This window comes from Hypomesus nipponensis, chromosome 18 (genome assembly GCF_054491055.1).
Source record: "Hypomesus nipponensis isolate SF chromosome 18, ASM5449105v1, whole genome shotgun sequence".
In the NCBI taxonomy this organism is placed as follows: Eukaryota; Metazoa; Chordata; class Actinopteri; order Osmeriformes; family Osmeridae; genus Hypomesus; species Hypomesus nipponensis.
The window spans coordinates 5,612,783-5,628,548 of NC_140378.1; the positions used below are offsets into that span (position 1 = coordinate 5,612,783).

Sequence of the window (15,766 nt, forward strand, 5' to 3'; positions counted from 1 at the left end):
GAGGAGGGGGAGACGGAGAGAGAGATGAATATCGAGAGGGATGAAGGAAGAGCACGAGCACGCGGGGAGCGGTGTCTGGGTCGCGGCTCACGCTCTGCATACTCACAGCTTCTGTGGGGGTTTTCTTTAACTTGCTTCTGTCGACCTTCATGGTCGCTACTCTTTATGTGTTGCTCCTGTTGAGACAAGAGAGCGGCTCACAGGCAGTCCGTTTGCATACTGAGCGATAGATTCGATAGTGGTTTGAGGTAAGCAACTCAAAATTGATCTCAGGGCATCTCTGTGCCCAGTGTTACTCTCATACATGTCGTTTAAACAGGGGGTTTATACAGATTATTATTATTTTGTGACAAGCTGAAAAAAACTTAAAGGAATACTTACAGTAAGTAATTTCACTATGCCCACTTAACAGCATGTTTCATTCGCAATACCTGCAACAAGAAATGCATTGATTAGATTATCAATTCATGGGATGAATGATTAAGTTGAACCACAGCACCATTTTTCCATGCATGCCTATCCGCATTTTGACTTTAAAATGCTAGAAAACTTTCTCTTACGAATTGTTGGCTTTGTCCAATACAATTCCTAACAGACAGAGCTGAGTGAAAACAATCTGCCCAGTTGTGCAGAGTCTGCACACTCCAGACAGGTATGCCAGTGTGTGTAGGCTACTGGTATAGGGTCAAAGGCAACTGGTGACTCAGAACAACAACAACAACAACGTATTATGCCATTGTACCAAAGGAAAGCTTGTGAACATTCACAAGGTTGAGGATCAATCTGACCATCAATCAATCAATCCATTCACATTTGAAATCACCAATATTTGCTAATCAACAATCCATGTAGCTAAAGCTAATTTCCCTTTCTCTCAGCATGTCCCAACATGAAAAACCTGATCTGGACTCTGTTTTAAGCATTTGTTTAATGTTAGGTTGATAGACATTTTACATTTAAGTCAGGTATCTAGACTGGTTATTTGGAATGACTAACACTACAACTGCAGACAGAAAAATGCGTTGTTCTTGTGGGGGAACAACACCAATCAAGTGAGGATATTTAAGGGGGCGGGTCTAAATTAGAGCAGAAAAATGTTTGACCACAATAGAAAACATTTAGACATCTTAAAATATGAGTAAAGCAATAAATGGCATGGCGGATGTTAGAGATTGGTAGCTAGCTCCTTCGTGCGGTCCAGCGCAGGGACAGATTCAAAACAGAATTCAACACAATGAATCTGGTGTATCACGAGCTAGATAGCTAAACAAGCGAGCCACGCATGACACTGCTTACCTAGCTAAAACAAAATTATACATTTCAAGTCAAAACTACAATGAATAAATAGCCAACTACGTAAACAACTACAAAAAGCAGGACTCAACAACAGCAGACGTAAGCTATCTAGTGCTGAGTGATGAGTAACTTGTTAGCAGCAGTAAGCTTGCTAACGGTAGCAGAGAAATATTGACGTATGTTGGCTAGCTATGAAGCCAGCAAAGCAAAACAGGGCTGCCCATCATGACTGACTTACAGACCAGACTTAAGAGGCTATATAAGAAGGGTCATTAGAACTAGCAATTACGTAGCAGTATTTACTGAGGTGGTGACTTATCAATAATTGCGGGGACAAGTTGTAGGTAGCAAGCTAGGTGGTTAGCTCGCTTGTAGTTGCATGTTGCGTCGGAAGATGTCAACACATTATGAAGACTAATGTTAGCTAACGTCAACCAACAAGGTGCAAACCCTTAAAATGTTTAGTTCGATAACGCAATTTCTATGGAAGCTATAGCTATAACTTAACGCTGTCAAATAATCAACTAATTCTGTACAAGCGAGCTAGCTATTTAACAGCCACCACTGCTAGCTAACATTAGCCAGCCATTATGCATTCCTCAGACTGCTAGACTAGTGCACACTGCTGCTGTTTTCCACCAATTTAGCGGCCGGCTGCAGTAGACGGCAAGCTAACAGGCCGCAAGCTCCGTGTTCGCCAATACCTGCATTCTCAACAACACACAAATGCACCGACACATACAGCAAACAAAACTCGGATGCGGACAACAGTCAACTTACGCTGCATCAATGAGTTGAATTGAGATATGACGCCCAGCATTGTGTTCCATCTCTAGACTGCCTATTTCTGCTAGCTAGAGGCGTCAAGATGCTCGCACTTACCGCACACGCGCTGGCAAGCTAGTTTGTTAGCGAGCTAGCTGAAACGCATAATAACCCGCTGAATCATTCCCCCAAATGGGCCTAACGTGACATTGTTCGAGTTGGTGTATTTCTGTTTTCATTCAGCAAGTTTACGTACCAGTATATTACATCTGAAGAGACGCTTCATATGTTCAGTTTTCCTTTTTCAATTTTTTATATTTGTCTTGAGTTTAGTGAGCGCGCGTGCCTGCACCATGTTTCAACAAATGGTGTGCCAAAGTATGACCATGCCCGATTCAATTGTTTTGTATTTTACTGCCATTCCCTGTGCATTCAATTGTGCATTTAACCTCAGAGTAATTTATATTCAACTGATATCGTTATGAGGGACAATTAAATTGTACCGCATACCCAACACAACCAGATATTTTCACTTTTTGCAACTAAACAAATGAGAAAATAAAATCCTTCTAATTAAGTAATAATTCATTAAGTTTCAGTCACTCTTAATCCACAAATAAAGAAAAAACAAAATGGCCTAGATAATGGCCAAGCTCTACCTAAGTAACATGAGAGAAAGGCCATTGCCACCAACAAGCAACCACATCTTGCAGAATTAAAACATATTACTTGCACTTTAAAGGCAAACACTACATGTAAATAAATGAATGAGCAAATAAACACTTGCAAGTATTGCAAATACCGTATATAACCACTCTACTTGTCTTCAGAAATAAGGATAGACTTTCATAAGCTGTGAGGGGACAGATATGACCCTTCACCATGGGTAAATATCTTAAATTGATAAGAAATACAAGTTTGCAATAATAACTCATAATAATAATAACAAAGTCCTAATGCGTTTCTTCAACAAATACAGGTTACTTCGAGGCAATGATACCAGTTTGTTGTAACCTGGATGGTACATACCAGAAACTGCTTTGGTTTATTAGCTCCATCCTTTTTTTCTCCTCTGCTAGTTGTATGGTCTTCTAAAACAATCTGAAAAGGGCAAGACATTTAAATGAGAAACATTTCTGGAAAACCAGAAAGGAATATACAAGAGCTCTTGCTAATAATAATAGTGGTATGGACACTGTACTCATCAATCGCTTTAATGCCATTCAACACACCATAACCAACAGAAAATGAAACGGTCAGTTAAATCGCCCTTTGGGTAAGTGATCAAGTGTAATCAAGTATAACAATGCAGGTTCTGTCAACAGTCATGATGACTTCCGTGGTCTATCTATATCATGCCGAATTATTCACTATAAAGACACACCATGGTTACAGTTGAACTTGACCCGCATTGCACTATTTTGTCAGTTAGCTACCTTGCAAGGCCTACATGATGACTGTATGTTGAGAACTGGTTGACCTGACTAAATCGTAACAGAGTAAACCGAAGAACTGTCACTTCATTACACATTCATTATGATCATATTATTTAATAAGTTGGTTGGCTAGCTAGCTATTCAGGATGGGAGTATTTCTGGCTGTTTTCAAGCAAAATACCTTATTGTTGAGGGACCTGTCATCTCAATCGTGTGACAGTTCAAACAGCTTGCGAAGTATTTTCACAGGCCTAATTCTTTCCGCAATCTGACAGTGTGGTTCTCAGTAGGGAATTTGCCGGTTGTAAAGTATTTAACTACACGACACAAAGACAGTTTGCAAGCTAACTAGCTAGCGATGAGCAGCAGTATGTGGTGCTAGTCAGTGAGTGAGTTTCGCGCGTGCATTAAGCGCACCACAATGCTCTCACAATCGGTAGGATCATGGTCCACGGCTAAATTAAAAATGGCGGTCTACACAGCAGAATGTCCGGACATTACCCTTAAAAGACGCCAATTATATGGCCATTTGTAGCAAACCGATACAGATAAGAACAACAGTGTTTTTTATAGATTATCAATTGAAATCCCTTATCACCTAATGATCAAAGCCTAATGTAGGAATGCCTCTTTTAGCCTACCTTCATGCGTGTTCATTTCACTTCTCCATCTTGCACTACTGAGCAGGACAGGGTTGACTCAAATCTCGCGAGAATCTTTCTGCGCGTCCTATGTCAGGCTAGCTGGGCACTCCCATGCTTTCAAGTACGTACGACATAATGTGACCCACAGATTGTGACTCTTAACAGTTTGCTACAGGTGTCCTTATTGAAAATAACCACGTAAAACATCACACAAAAGTAATATTCTCAGTGGGCAATCATGTGACAGTAATTATGTAACTAATATAACAAGTCATCCTTACTTGCATTCTAAACGACGATGGAGTCTGTAAGCTGTCAACAGTCGGCTATGTTTAATTACAACATGAACAAACCTACCATGACCTAAATCGTATTAATTACTTTTCCCAAACTTGATTTGAATCAGTCTCTCATTAGGCAATTATGAAAAATAACTACATCAACCAAGGTGCATATAAAGCACATAACACATCTTTGAAAAATATATTTTAATTCAGCTTAACATGAAAATGCATTGAAGCTTACTGAAATCAAGGAGAAAACATCTGCAGTGTTTTCAATAAATAATTACAAATGAGACTCACATTTAAGCCTAACTCTTAATGTAAATAATCAAATTTGGTGTATTATCACTTAAGCTAGTAACAAAACAGAGATATAAAATAAACCCTGAGAGAAATTGTGAACTGCACCATAATCCACTATTGAAACACAAACATTCAGTATAGAAACGTAGTTTTTTTTCGTAATTCTTTGTCATCTGTGTTCTATTGTCACAGATTAAAGTCAAGCCATGGGTAAAAATGTTATGTTTAAAAAAAGGTAATCCAAGAAGATATAAAGAATGGGTGTTTAATACAATGTAAATGCTCCTTGCCACAATAATTGAAGGTTCCTCAAGCACAAACATACAGGACTGTGAAAGTGAAATCTGCGTCAAAGCCATCATTCTCTGTGGTATGTCATGATGGAATGAAAACTAAAACCAAACATTCATGCTGCAGTGCTGGCCCATTGTTATGTTACCAGGCAACCAATTCAGAAGTTTGAGATCAAAATCAATGCCAAATGCATTCTTTCTTACAGGTCAATGCTTACACCCATGTCTACCATATAGAACATTGACATAAGAGTAAATATGACCATTACTATTATAAAACAAAAGAAATGAAACAAAAAAGGGCAGTTATTCAGCACAAACATTTTACATTAACAATACAACATGACAAACTAACCATGACATAATTACTGCATACAAATTAACAAAACTCAACCTTTTACCATTTCATACATTTTGCAAGTGACATTTATGAATATTGTACAAGGTATGTTAAGAAATGTTTTTTTTAACATTTTTTTTTTGCTTAACTATAAAAAAGAAGAAGATTGTAACAATTATTTACATAATGTGAAGGTCTCAACTGTTACTAACTTTAATGTCCTTACATAAAATTAGAATGTTGTCCACCGAACATCTGTTCCAGATAAAATAAAAATCCATCCATTGTTCTGAAGCTTTAGATCTGTAATGGACTCCTGGAAACAAATGATGAAAATATTAGGAACTAGAGTCTGTGTTACTACATTACTGCTTTGACCAGATGGCTATAGAAATGTAAATATATACACATAAAAAAAACCTAATTGTCCTTTACTTATGAAAGAACAATGTCAAATTAAAAATAAATCTACTGAACAATCAAACTCTGGGAGACATTACTTAAATATCTACAACAATTATTGTAAAGATGATTCACAAAATAATCCTACGTGTCAGTGGGCTGGATAGAAACACGACTAAATGGGGAGGGGATATAACGATAAACAGACTGAGGGGAAAAACTATAACATGAGAAAAATACAGGGCAAGAGTGGGATGTCATGCTACAACAAGCACATACGAAATACCCATCTGTATATGAATGAACTAAACCAATGTTAATTGTAAGCACCTTAAACTTTCAACATTTTAAACTCCATTTATACTTATCCAAACGTCTAATTTGGGCTGAATTCTGAATAACGTGTGTTCTGTTCATCAAGGATTTGCTGTAGCAAGGTTTACGATGCAATTCCACAATAGCTGGCTGATGATCATTAGGTTTAAAACTAAACAAAAAATGACCCCTTAAACACATGCACACGTATTTAAAAGTCGAACTCATATATCATCATAAACAAATAGAGTCCCATTTAGCATGAGTCCATAAACCCCCGACTACATAGTCATTTTCCCTTTTACAAGCCTGTGACGAAAACACAAACTCTGAAAGTCAAAGGGCATAACAAGATAATCAAATATCAAGCTTTGCATTATTTTCTCATTGACAATATCAACAGTACATGTTTTCTGCATGTACATTCAATTTGTGGGTGTTAATTTCATTGACCAATTTACCGTTATTCAGACATTTTCTCCCCTTTCTTTGCTTTGAGATGTGCATGAATTTGGTCACAACATGCTCTACTATTACAGATATGAATAGAAGGGGAAGCATGGGACCAAAATGATGAGGTTGGTTTAGGGACTGGGGGTTTTGATAAAGAGTATATCAAAAACTAAGATGCCAAACAGAAACTAAAAGTTAAATAAAACAATATATACAAAATATAAATCAGTCTTTCTTAAAGCGGCCATGTCCTTCAAGTTGTCTTTACTGAAATCCAAATGTCCTCCAGGAATCTTTCAGACAAAAAAACCCAAAAATCTTGCTCAAAGCATTGTTCTTGACTCTCACAGGAGAAGCTTGCCATTGCGATGTATTTTCAGAATTTTCCCAAGTCTCTGTTTCGCGGTTGCAAGTCCTTTTTTTGGACGTTTACCTGAAAAACATGAAGAAGTGCATTAGCTAACGAAAGAAAGACATGTCGCATGTGCAATGTGTGGTGTCCAAGAGTATCTGTGGTACGTACCTTGACCGGCTCCCACGGAGCCTGGGCTTGCCAGACCTGCAGGGGAGGCTGCCGAGGGAGAGTAAGTGCTGCTGTTCTGGGGGGAGAGGGAGGGCCTCCTGGAGGTGAGGAACACCCCGGGGGCCATGGCCGCGCTGCCCCTGGGTCCTCCTGGGCCAAAGGGGCCTGGGCCGGCTGTGTACTCATGGTCCAGCAGGCTGGCAGAGTAGCACTCCCTCCTGTCTGGGCTGCATGCAGCTGGCTCTGGTTCTGGGGCCGATGGGGGCGAGGGAGGGGATGGGTCGGCCTGGGGTGGGGGGGCTGGAGGGGCAGGCGGACGCTGCTTTTTTGTGTACTTCCTTTTGGTGGTTTTCTGGTGCTCCTAAAATGGAGGAAAGTATAAAAGTGAATCGACAACGGTTCAAAACGTCCCTTGGTCGATGACATGTCTATATAGACATTGTCAGATTTGGTCACGCCCAGCCAGAACATACACAGGGCACTCCTCCTACCTGTTGTGCCAGCTTGGCAGCGGCTGCCGCCAGGCCGGTCTCCACAGACGCCACTCTGGCCCCCTCCCTCACTGGGCGCTCCTGTTTGGGGAGGGTGGGCTGAACCCGAGCTAGGAGAAACAAGGGAAATATCGTGGAGGGATTAAACAGAAACCTTCCTTGATAAAACAGGGATATTTTTTTTTTATGAAAAAAAAAAAAAAAGAAGAAAAAAAGTCATGTACCTTTGGGGCTCCAAGGTGTATCGTCCCAGTTCCTCTTCCTCTTCATCTTGGCTTTGTTGGCGTGGTCTTCCTCGTCAGACTCCAGGGAGGGGTAAACTGAAAAAACAAAGCAGGGTTAGAGTACGTTTGGATAACAAGGCATGTTGGACTTTATCTCAATCATTAACAGTGACCAACTGGGCTGTGAGGAGCCGGCTGCCTCAAAGGGGCGGTAACCTGTCAGCAGTAGGGGTGTGTGTGTACATGAGTACATTTCACCACAAACCATGCCTCACCATAGTCAGAGTCTTTAAAACAGGTGCCCAGAGTCTCCTGCTCGTCTGGGCTGTCCTCGTCGCTGAGGTGGCGCGCTGGCCTCTTGACCGGACGCTTCCCCGGGCGCTGGACGGTGCGAGGGAGGGCGCTCTTCTTCTCGCCGCCGCCTCCCGTCTTCTTGGCTCCTCCGGTCACCCACACCGCCCGGCCCCCTTTGTCCTTGACCACAGCCAAGCCTTCAGACAGGCCCCCGGAGATGGACAGGGGGGAGGAGGAGGAAGAGGAGGAGGACGAGGAAGGAGGGTTGGCCATCGACAGCATGCCCTGGATGGCGTCACGCGTGCTGGGGGAGGCTGGGGCTTCCTCGCTTAGAGGAGAGAAATGGCACGGGTGAAAACGGCCCCAATTAGTCTGTTGATTTCCAAATAAAAACCGCGGGGAACACTGACTTTGCCTCAGCCAATATTTCCTTTGTATTCTTATTGAATGGCAACAAGCAGATACCCAAATGCAAGGTGAGAGGATGACACAAGACAAAAAAACGTTATTTTTTAGTAGTACATCTGTAGCTGGGTATTCCTGTTCCATAAAAGCATCAATACAGTCAACATGTTTTCCAAACGTGTCTGTTTTCTTGATAGTTCATCCCATCTACACAATCCCCGGGGAAATCTCAGAAGATTTGAATATCGGGCCACAGTTTGAATATTTAAATCCAGGAGGGTTATGTAGAGTGATGTCAGTGAGCTCAGGGCAGGCGATGCCAGGACCTACCTCAGAGCAGAGTCCAGCCCTGCCACCTGCTTGCTGGCCTTCAGAAGGTCCAGAATGCCCCCGGCGCCTCCCTTCACCCCATGGACGGTCAGGGTCTCCTCGTCTGTGGTGTAATCCTCCTACAAAAAAAGAAATAAATACAAATTAAAAAGGAAAAAAAAAACACCCAACGTCTCTGCGGCCTCACTCGTATTCAGACGCGACGCGGCACACGTTTGTTTTACGTTAACGTGTTCAACAAACATCATAGGAATGTGGTTGGTTTTGATGACGTGTGTGTTGCGCTAGTTCACAGCAAATTTGCCTCCTTTTTGTATGTCTCACCTCGATGTCGAAGTCCACCTCTCCTGGCTCCCTGATGCGGTTAGGGTCGGAGCAGGGCTTGGCTCGGGGCAGCTTTCTAGGCAGACCTGCAGGAGACACACCGGTTGAAACACCTCTCAACACCCCTGTCCAAGTGTTTCCTCAACCTCACAGCAAGGTTGCATTCAATACAGAAACTCAGGGGAGTCTTTGAAATGGGCTGAACTGTTTCATCATTATCAAGGAGAATAGCCCAAACGGCATTTGTTTCATAATGGAATAAAAGTGCACCACGGTGTAAGTGCATTACAGCCTTTACTGGATCCTTCCACTGCACAGACCAAAGCCTCTTTTCTCACCACTCAGCTTCTTCTTGCTGGACCCTGCAGACTTGCGTCGTGGCGGCGGAGTTTCGTCTATCTGCAACTCATCTTCCGACTCAAAGTCGGAGAGGCTGGAGCTAGTGCCCAGGTTCTGGTAGAGGGGGGCACTGCCCGCCCCGTTACTGCCAGAACGCCCCCCCTTCTTCCTGCAACCAGAGACACCACTGTGTAAAGCAGGGGACGCGTCAGAGAAGATTGTATTTGCATACGGTGGAAGAGCCTGTTGACCTCGAGGGCTCCATTTTCAACCAGCGTGTTTGAATGGGAGTTCGCTCAACGCCATGTTGTACAAACTCTTACTCACCCCTGGATCTTGCCATTGGTCAACACCAGTTTCAGCTTGCTCTTTTTCAGCTTGCCTTCAAACTCTTCCAGCGGTAGCTCCAACTGGAGAGGGGGAGAAGTGAAAGAGAACATGTGAAATAAATGAGGGGAAAAAAGGAGGACACGCAGTCACAGGTGCCCAAAGACATTGAGCTCCTGTTCTGGATGACGGGTCCTACCTTGTTCTTGTTTTTGGACTTGCCAGGTTGGAACTTCTTGAGCGTGTGTTTGGTGTGGATCTCCAGGAGGTCCAACTCCCCGGCCTCTGCCTTCAGCAGGCTCTTCTGGCCCTTCTTCTTGGGCCCCGGGGACCCCACGACACCCCCTCCTCCATCCTTGGGTTTGGGGCCTCTCTTCTTGCCGGGGGGCCGTCCGGGGTTCTGCGCAGCTGTCAGGGGAGCCTTGGACAGGGGGGAGGGGAAACTGGGCAGTCCGGTACGACCAATGTTTTGCTGAAAGATGTCCTGTGACAGAGAGGGAGGAGAACATTTGTTTGGGACAGACAATTTTGCACACGTCAATCGTTATATTCTGTGAATATAATGGGCGGGAAAAGATTCAGAAGACGCATGACATCTGGGCTTACCTCAACGAGGCGGATCTCCTTGGCCAGGTCTTTCACCAGCTGCTGAGTCTTGATGGTTTCCGGGATCTCCACCTCGTGTTCAGAGAGTGCCTGAACAGGTCCGAGCACAATGTCAAACATTTCACTCACACACACACACACACACACATTCTGACCAAGGTGCTGACAGGTTGCTGAGCCCCACTGCACTGACCTCCTTGCGGGTCCAGGTCTGGAATGCGTTGTTCAGAGCCTTGGCCCCGAGGACCAGGTAGGTGGCAGGATGTCTGCGGTTCTCCCTCAGACCTGGCAAACACACCGGCGGAAGCTTGTTGAAGCGACAGTAGAGCGGCTGGACCCGCTTTTTGTTTTTTGTATGTCCATTCACCAAACCAGTGTACAGGACAGTGGAGGGGATGATGGAAAGCAGTAAATAATCTGATCCGAGATTAGATCAAATGAAAACTCACCCCTGAATGTGTCAAGGAGGTGCTTGCCGACATACCAGCAGACTGTCTCAAAGTTGGGGAACCTGAACAGGTCGGCTGTACTCAGCCTCTTCTCAATCTCGTATGCTCTGGTGAGGAAACACAGTGTACAGCATGAATTCAACATACTCCCTCACAAAAAATTGGTATCCTATTCAAGTACTCACAAAAAAAAGCTAAGGATTACTATGATTTGAAATAGGTACTAAACAAAACAAACACAACAGGTAAAATGTTGGTCCAACATTTCACGGGCTGAAGTAAAAAAGAAAAAGAAAAAAAAAGACTTCTCTTGCTAAATCCACAGATTAGGAACCAATTCACTTATTCAATGGAATTTCAACGGACGTCCTCATATGACCTTCAACCTTTGAAATGGTTGCATTCATATGTTTTGTTCAGCATGTAAAAGGGGCATACCGGAGCTGCATGTCAATGTTGAGGCTATGCAGGAAATTCCCACCAAATGCCAGGCAGTCTACAGGAGTGAGCACAGCATGGATCCACCCTGAAACACAACACAGAACCACACCAGATTACAACCACTGATGAGCTTGATCTGAAACACTCCAGGCACTTCAATCAGGAATCCCTCAAACCTCATAGGGGCTCTCTCCCATAGATTAATAGGCTCTCTCTGCCATAGATAAATAGGCTCTCTCTCCCATAGATTAATAGGCTCTCTCTGCCATAGATAAATAGGCTCTCTCTCCCATAGATAAATATTCTCTCTCTCCCATAGATAAATAGGGTCTCTCCCCCATAGATAAATATTCTCTCTCTCCCATAGATAAATAGGGTCTCCCCCATAGTTAAATAGGGGTCTCTCTCACAGACTAAAAACCATTCCCAGTGAACGATTGTGATGTAAATTGTTGAGACAGATGACAAACTGCATTTGTGTGTCCACGAAACAAGCCCAACATGCAGAGTTGAAGAACACAGTGCCCCCCTTGAAGAACATGAAGGTCATACCAAGGCAATCCCCTGACAAGGTTGGTGCTTACCTGTTGGGATGAAGAGGGTGTTTCCCTGTTTGAGGGAGCACTTGTAACACATGTCCACTTGGTTGCCAAAGAACATTTCGTTCTGATTGGACGAGGAGCTCCAACGTTCAAAGAGTGCCAGGTTGGCAGGTGTGGGGGAAATAAGGTAGAAAATCTTCTCACCCTGAAGACACACAGATAGAGACAATGCATAAACATGAATCCAAGATATACAATCACGGTCTGAACACAATGACGAATAAGACTTTTGAACACATTAAAAACAACAGGAAGGATGCTGAATTGTATCTTATGACAAGTGATGTTGCTGGGGGCGGAGATCTGCAAAGTATGCATGTCATGTAAACCCTTCAACCCTTCCAGAAAGAGGTGGGCTTAAATTTAAGACGGCCCCTTATCTTCCAGCTCAGAGAATCAGTAATCTCCCCCAAAGTCTATGTTGAGCCAGGAAAAAAAAAACCTTTGGGAAGATTAAAGTCTGTAACCCATGTTTTACACTGTTTACATATTGATGAGGGCTATACCCACGTTCCCCAATCCTTTGCCCCATTCGCCATCCTATCCCTAAATGTAGTTCCTCCACCCCTCCTTCCTTACCCTCAGGACATGGTACCACACGGAAGTGCCTCCGAAGTCAATGTGGAAGTCTGTGTAGCTGTCCTTCACACCCATTAAGCAGTACTTCTGGACATTGGGCCTCTCGAACACAGACTCTTCAGGCCACAGGTTCTCCACCCAGGAGAGCTTCCTCACAATCTTTGGAGTTTCCACCAAGTTGGACAACCTAGGAGAGGTTGTGGGAGCAATTTGTATTTGAGGGAAAAAAACCAACTGCTACTCAGCCCTTTTGGGATTTATTACAGAGTACCGCCAACTCAGCTTAAAACAACTGCGGTAGAATAGTCTGGCACTTTCAGGAGGCCTCACTTTAGTTAGTGATGTAGGTTTATTGACGGGCTTGAAGACAAATGCCACGTTGGATTTAGGAGTGTCTTCCGGCATCTTCCCAGACAGTAGGAGGAGGCGGCTAAAGAGGGCTGTTGTGGTGTACCTGGTCTCAGAGAACTCCAGGCTGATGACGTTGAGGGTCCGCTCTCTGTTGGGGCTGTTGTAGTACTCCACAAAGTCCCCCAGACGCATCTTCAGGTCACATTGGCGGGATACGTCGATCACATCTATCTCTTTGTCAGCGCCTGAATTCGAGCAAATAAAAGTTTCGTACAACCACTTTTGAGCTTTAATCCAAAAACGGACATGAATTGCATTCAATTATACAGCAGCTAGTTTTGATTGGAGCACTGATTGAGAGTAAAACAGTGCTGAGATTTTTCCCTCCACCATGCACACATGATCTATTAACTATGCGTGTATCACTCCACCATTCCAACGACTGTTCTAACATTGTTACAAAGTTTGCAGCTCAAAATGAACATGTGTTCACTGGTGATAGCTACATCCACATACGTGTACATGATACCAAGGCCTGCGACATGTAGACCTACACAGTAGCAAGATAGTGTGCAGAAACAGTTCAGCCAGTCCACGAACAAAACTATTTGTGTTGGTGGAGCCCAATACATTTACAAACAAACCATCATCTGTTGTCGCTTAATACTGTTTACTAATAAATGGCACATGTGGGATTGTTGCATGAAAGCAATATTACGCTTGAGGTCAGGTCAGGTTTACCTATGTAGTGCTCCACGTCAGTGACGCTGAAGGACGCAGGAGGCAGGTTCATGCCCAGTCCGTCTCTCCTGAGCACCATGACGGGAACGCTGAAGGAACGCTCCTCCAGGAACTCCACCGTCAGCTGGGCCCCCGACGGCTTCAGCAGCACCTCATCCGCACTGGGTGGAACACGCACGCACACACACACACAGACCATATTATAAGCAGGCAAAAGAATATTCTCTATTGGGGAACGTTTGCAATGTGTATTCCCATGCCACGATGATAAAGAACCAAACGCAAATGAAGGTCTGGGATCCTTACTTTGGGAAGGTGCGGCTGCGTAGCTCTCTAACAAACTGGGGGCTTCCTGTCTTGACTGGTCGACCACCGTCTCTTCCTCCGGCTCCTCCGGAGTCGGCCTGCTTGCTCGACCCTCGGCGCTTCCGCACTGCAAGACATGCAGGGTGGAAACGACACAGAAAACTCCAATTAATTCACATGGCTGGTTGAAACACACAACCTGGTTTGCACGGCAGCCTGAATTCTGCAGAGGGATATCCACACGTACCCAAGCAGGGGAATATAAAGACAAACAATGGTGGACTGAGATAAAAGGAAGGCAGGGAGGTCAATTCAAAGAGAAAGGACTTACTGACAGACGGCCCGTGGCTGACCTGACAATTGGGGCAGTGATACAGGTCAATCTCTGCTGCTTTATCCTCCTCGACGCCAACACAACTGCACAAAACACAGCATAGCACATTTTACTCAAGTTTTTGAATACAAACCCCTGACAACATGGTACAGCTCTCTGAAATGTCAAACAATTACCTTCCATGGAACCAGTCTTGACAAATGTCACACTCAATCATGAAGCGTGTGACATCATAGGGTAGGCGACACAGACAGTACACGGGTACAGACGCCATACCGGGTTTGTATGGAAACTAGATCTGTACTGTCAGATATCAGTCCACTCTTGGTAGAAACAGACCTACACAAAAAAGGGTCCAAGTCGTTTGACAAAAGTCAACACTATGTTACGGTTGCATTGGAGTCTAGATAAAACTAGTGCAGAAGAAGCACAGGTGAACTGCTGCTGTCACTTCACTTGATGTAGGTGCCTCTTGCCAAACATGGGACAAAACATTCTCGAGTTAGGTGCCTATGGGAGAAAGAGACAGACTGATGAGTTGATTCTTTGCTGAGCGTTGTAAGCACTTGCATGGAGCTATATATATAAACACAACCACATGCGTAAACACTTCATAATACAAGATGTCATGTATTTACAGAAGTTATACTAGCAGGTCCAAGCTGGACAGGGAACACCCTCTGCGGGGCTATCAAATACTCAATCTGTAGAAATAGGATCGCTAGCTAGCTTTTGCTAAACTGAATCGAAAGGATGCTAGCATATATGAAATGATCTACCTAGCAAAGTTAGCAAACATTAGCAGGCTAGCACTACTCGTTGTTCGACCGGCCAGAATGAGCGCTAACGTTAGCCTATCGACTTAGCAACAAGCATTGACTATTAGCTAGTAGTCTAACTGTGCTACAGTAGCCTAGCGTACTGTAGCTAAGCTAGCAAGCTAGCCTTGTTTAGCTTAAGCTTGCTAGCTAGTAAACATAAAAGGTAATTAAATACAACTACTATACATTGCATTAGCAATGCAATTAAATAGCAGTTTGCTTCCGAGACATATATATATTCACTTTTAAGTCGTAATTAATCAATATAGAGAAAACATCAGACATGATTCCTTACGGTAATTTCTTGTTGCGGAGCGGCCAAGCATTCGAAAGCGGCTATAAATCCTTCCCCAAAGGCCGAGGATGAAGGCGGCCTTCTTTATTGGAAAAGTATTCCACAACAACCGTTACTATATTTCCTAATCAACCAAAACGATATCAAAGTGTGTAGTTTAACACCAAAAGTTACCAATTTTACGATCAAATAGATAAAAACCTTTTATCGGAAGCACTATGCTTTTAAAGATCACAGAACTACACATCCAGCAACGCCATTTCAAAGGCAGTATTTGGTAGACTGTCTGTTGTCAGAGAACAATAAAGTTGTGGCTTGTGCATGAAGAGCAAAGAAGACGAGGATGGAGCAGCCAGGATGCATCCATCCTGTAAACCACATGAGCTCTGTCACTCTTGCAGTAAGTATATAGTAAAGTACTAATAATAATGTATTAACACGAGCCGATGAATA

At 43.6% G+C, this 15,766-nt stretch overlaps 2 protein-coding genes across 25 annotated transcripts in view; both read right to left on the reverse strand.

Moving 5' to 3' along the window:
- huwe1 (HECT, UBA and WWE domain containing E3 ubiquitin protein ligase 1) overlaps positions 1-4,264 on the reverse strand; it is a 41,465-nt gene extending 37,201 nt beyond the window's left edge. For 19 of the 21 annotated variants that reach the window (XM_084679077.1, XM_084679074.1, XM_084679064.1 and 16 more), the window contains exons 1-4: positions 4,139-4,264; positions 3,091-3,162; positions 382-431; positions 107-176 (exon numbers count right to left, since the gene is read on the reverse strand). In XM_084679077.1, the coding sequence (XP_084535203.1) occupies positions 107-151 (45 nt within the window). In that variant the 5' untranslated portion in view covers positions 152-176; positions 382-431; positions 3,091-3,162; positions 4,139-4,264. Of the gene's footprint in view, positions 1-106; positions 177-381; positions 432-2,076; positions 2,179-2,317; positions 2,338-3,090; positions 3,163-4,138 lie in introns of those variants that run through there. The other 2 variants (XM_084679057.1, XM_084679056.1) reach the window with 2 other exon arrangements.
- A 675-nt stretch (positions 4,265-4,939) lies between these two features.
- Positions 4,940-15,601, reverse strand: phf8 (PHD finger protein 8). 4 transcript variants are annotated; one of them, XM_084680681.1, is made up of 23 exons: positions 15,515-15,601; positions 15,314-15,395; positions 14,374-14,707; positions 14,193-14,280; positions 13,864-13,997; positions 13,558-13,718; positions 12,920-13,061; positions 12,466-12,652; positions 11,869-12,031; positions 11,282-11,369; positions 10,844-10,950; positions 10,588-10,679; positions 10,395-10,484; positions 9,988-10,272; positions 9,789-9,871; positions 9,461-9,630; positions 9,123-9,208; positions 8,799-8,917; positions 8,045-8,391; positions 7,770-7,865; positions 7,546-7,655; positions 7,055-7,415; positions 4,940-6,964 (listed from the first exon to the last, which is right to left on the reverse strand). In XM_084680681.1, exons 3-23 carry the CDS (start codon positions 14,469-14,471, stop codon positions 6,876-6,878), a joined length of 3,096 nt encoding a protein of 1,031 aa, XP_084536807.1. In that variant the 5' UTR covers positions 14,472-14,707; positions 15,314-15,395; positions 15,515-15,601; the 3' UTR covers positions 4,940-6,875. The 4 variants fall into 4 exon arrangements, with proteins under 4 accessions (XP_084536807.1, XP_084536808.1, XP_084536809.1 ...); XM_084680682.1 differs by having other exon boundaries at positions 14,374-14,536; positions 14,654-14,707; positions 15,314-15,588; XM_084680683.1 differs by having other exon boundaries at positions 13,864-13,990; positions 14,195-14,280; positions 15,314-15,588.
- Positions 15,602-15,766: the final 165 nt, after the last annotated feature.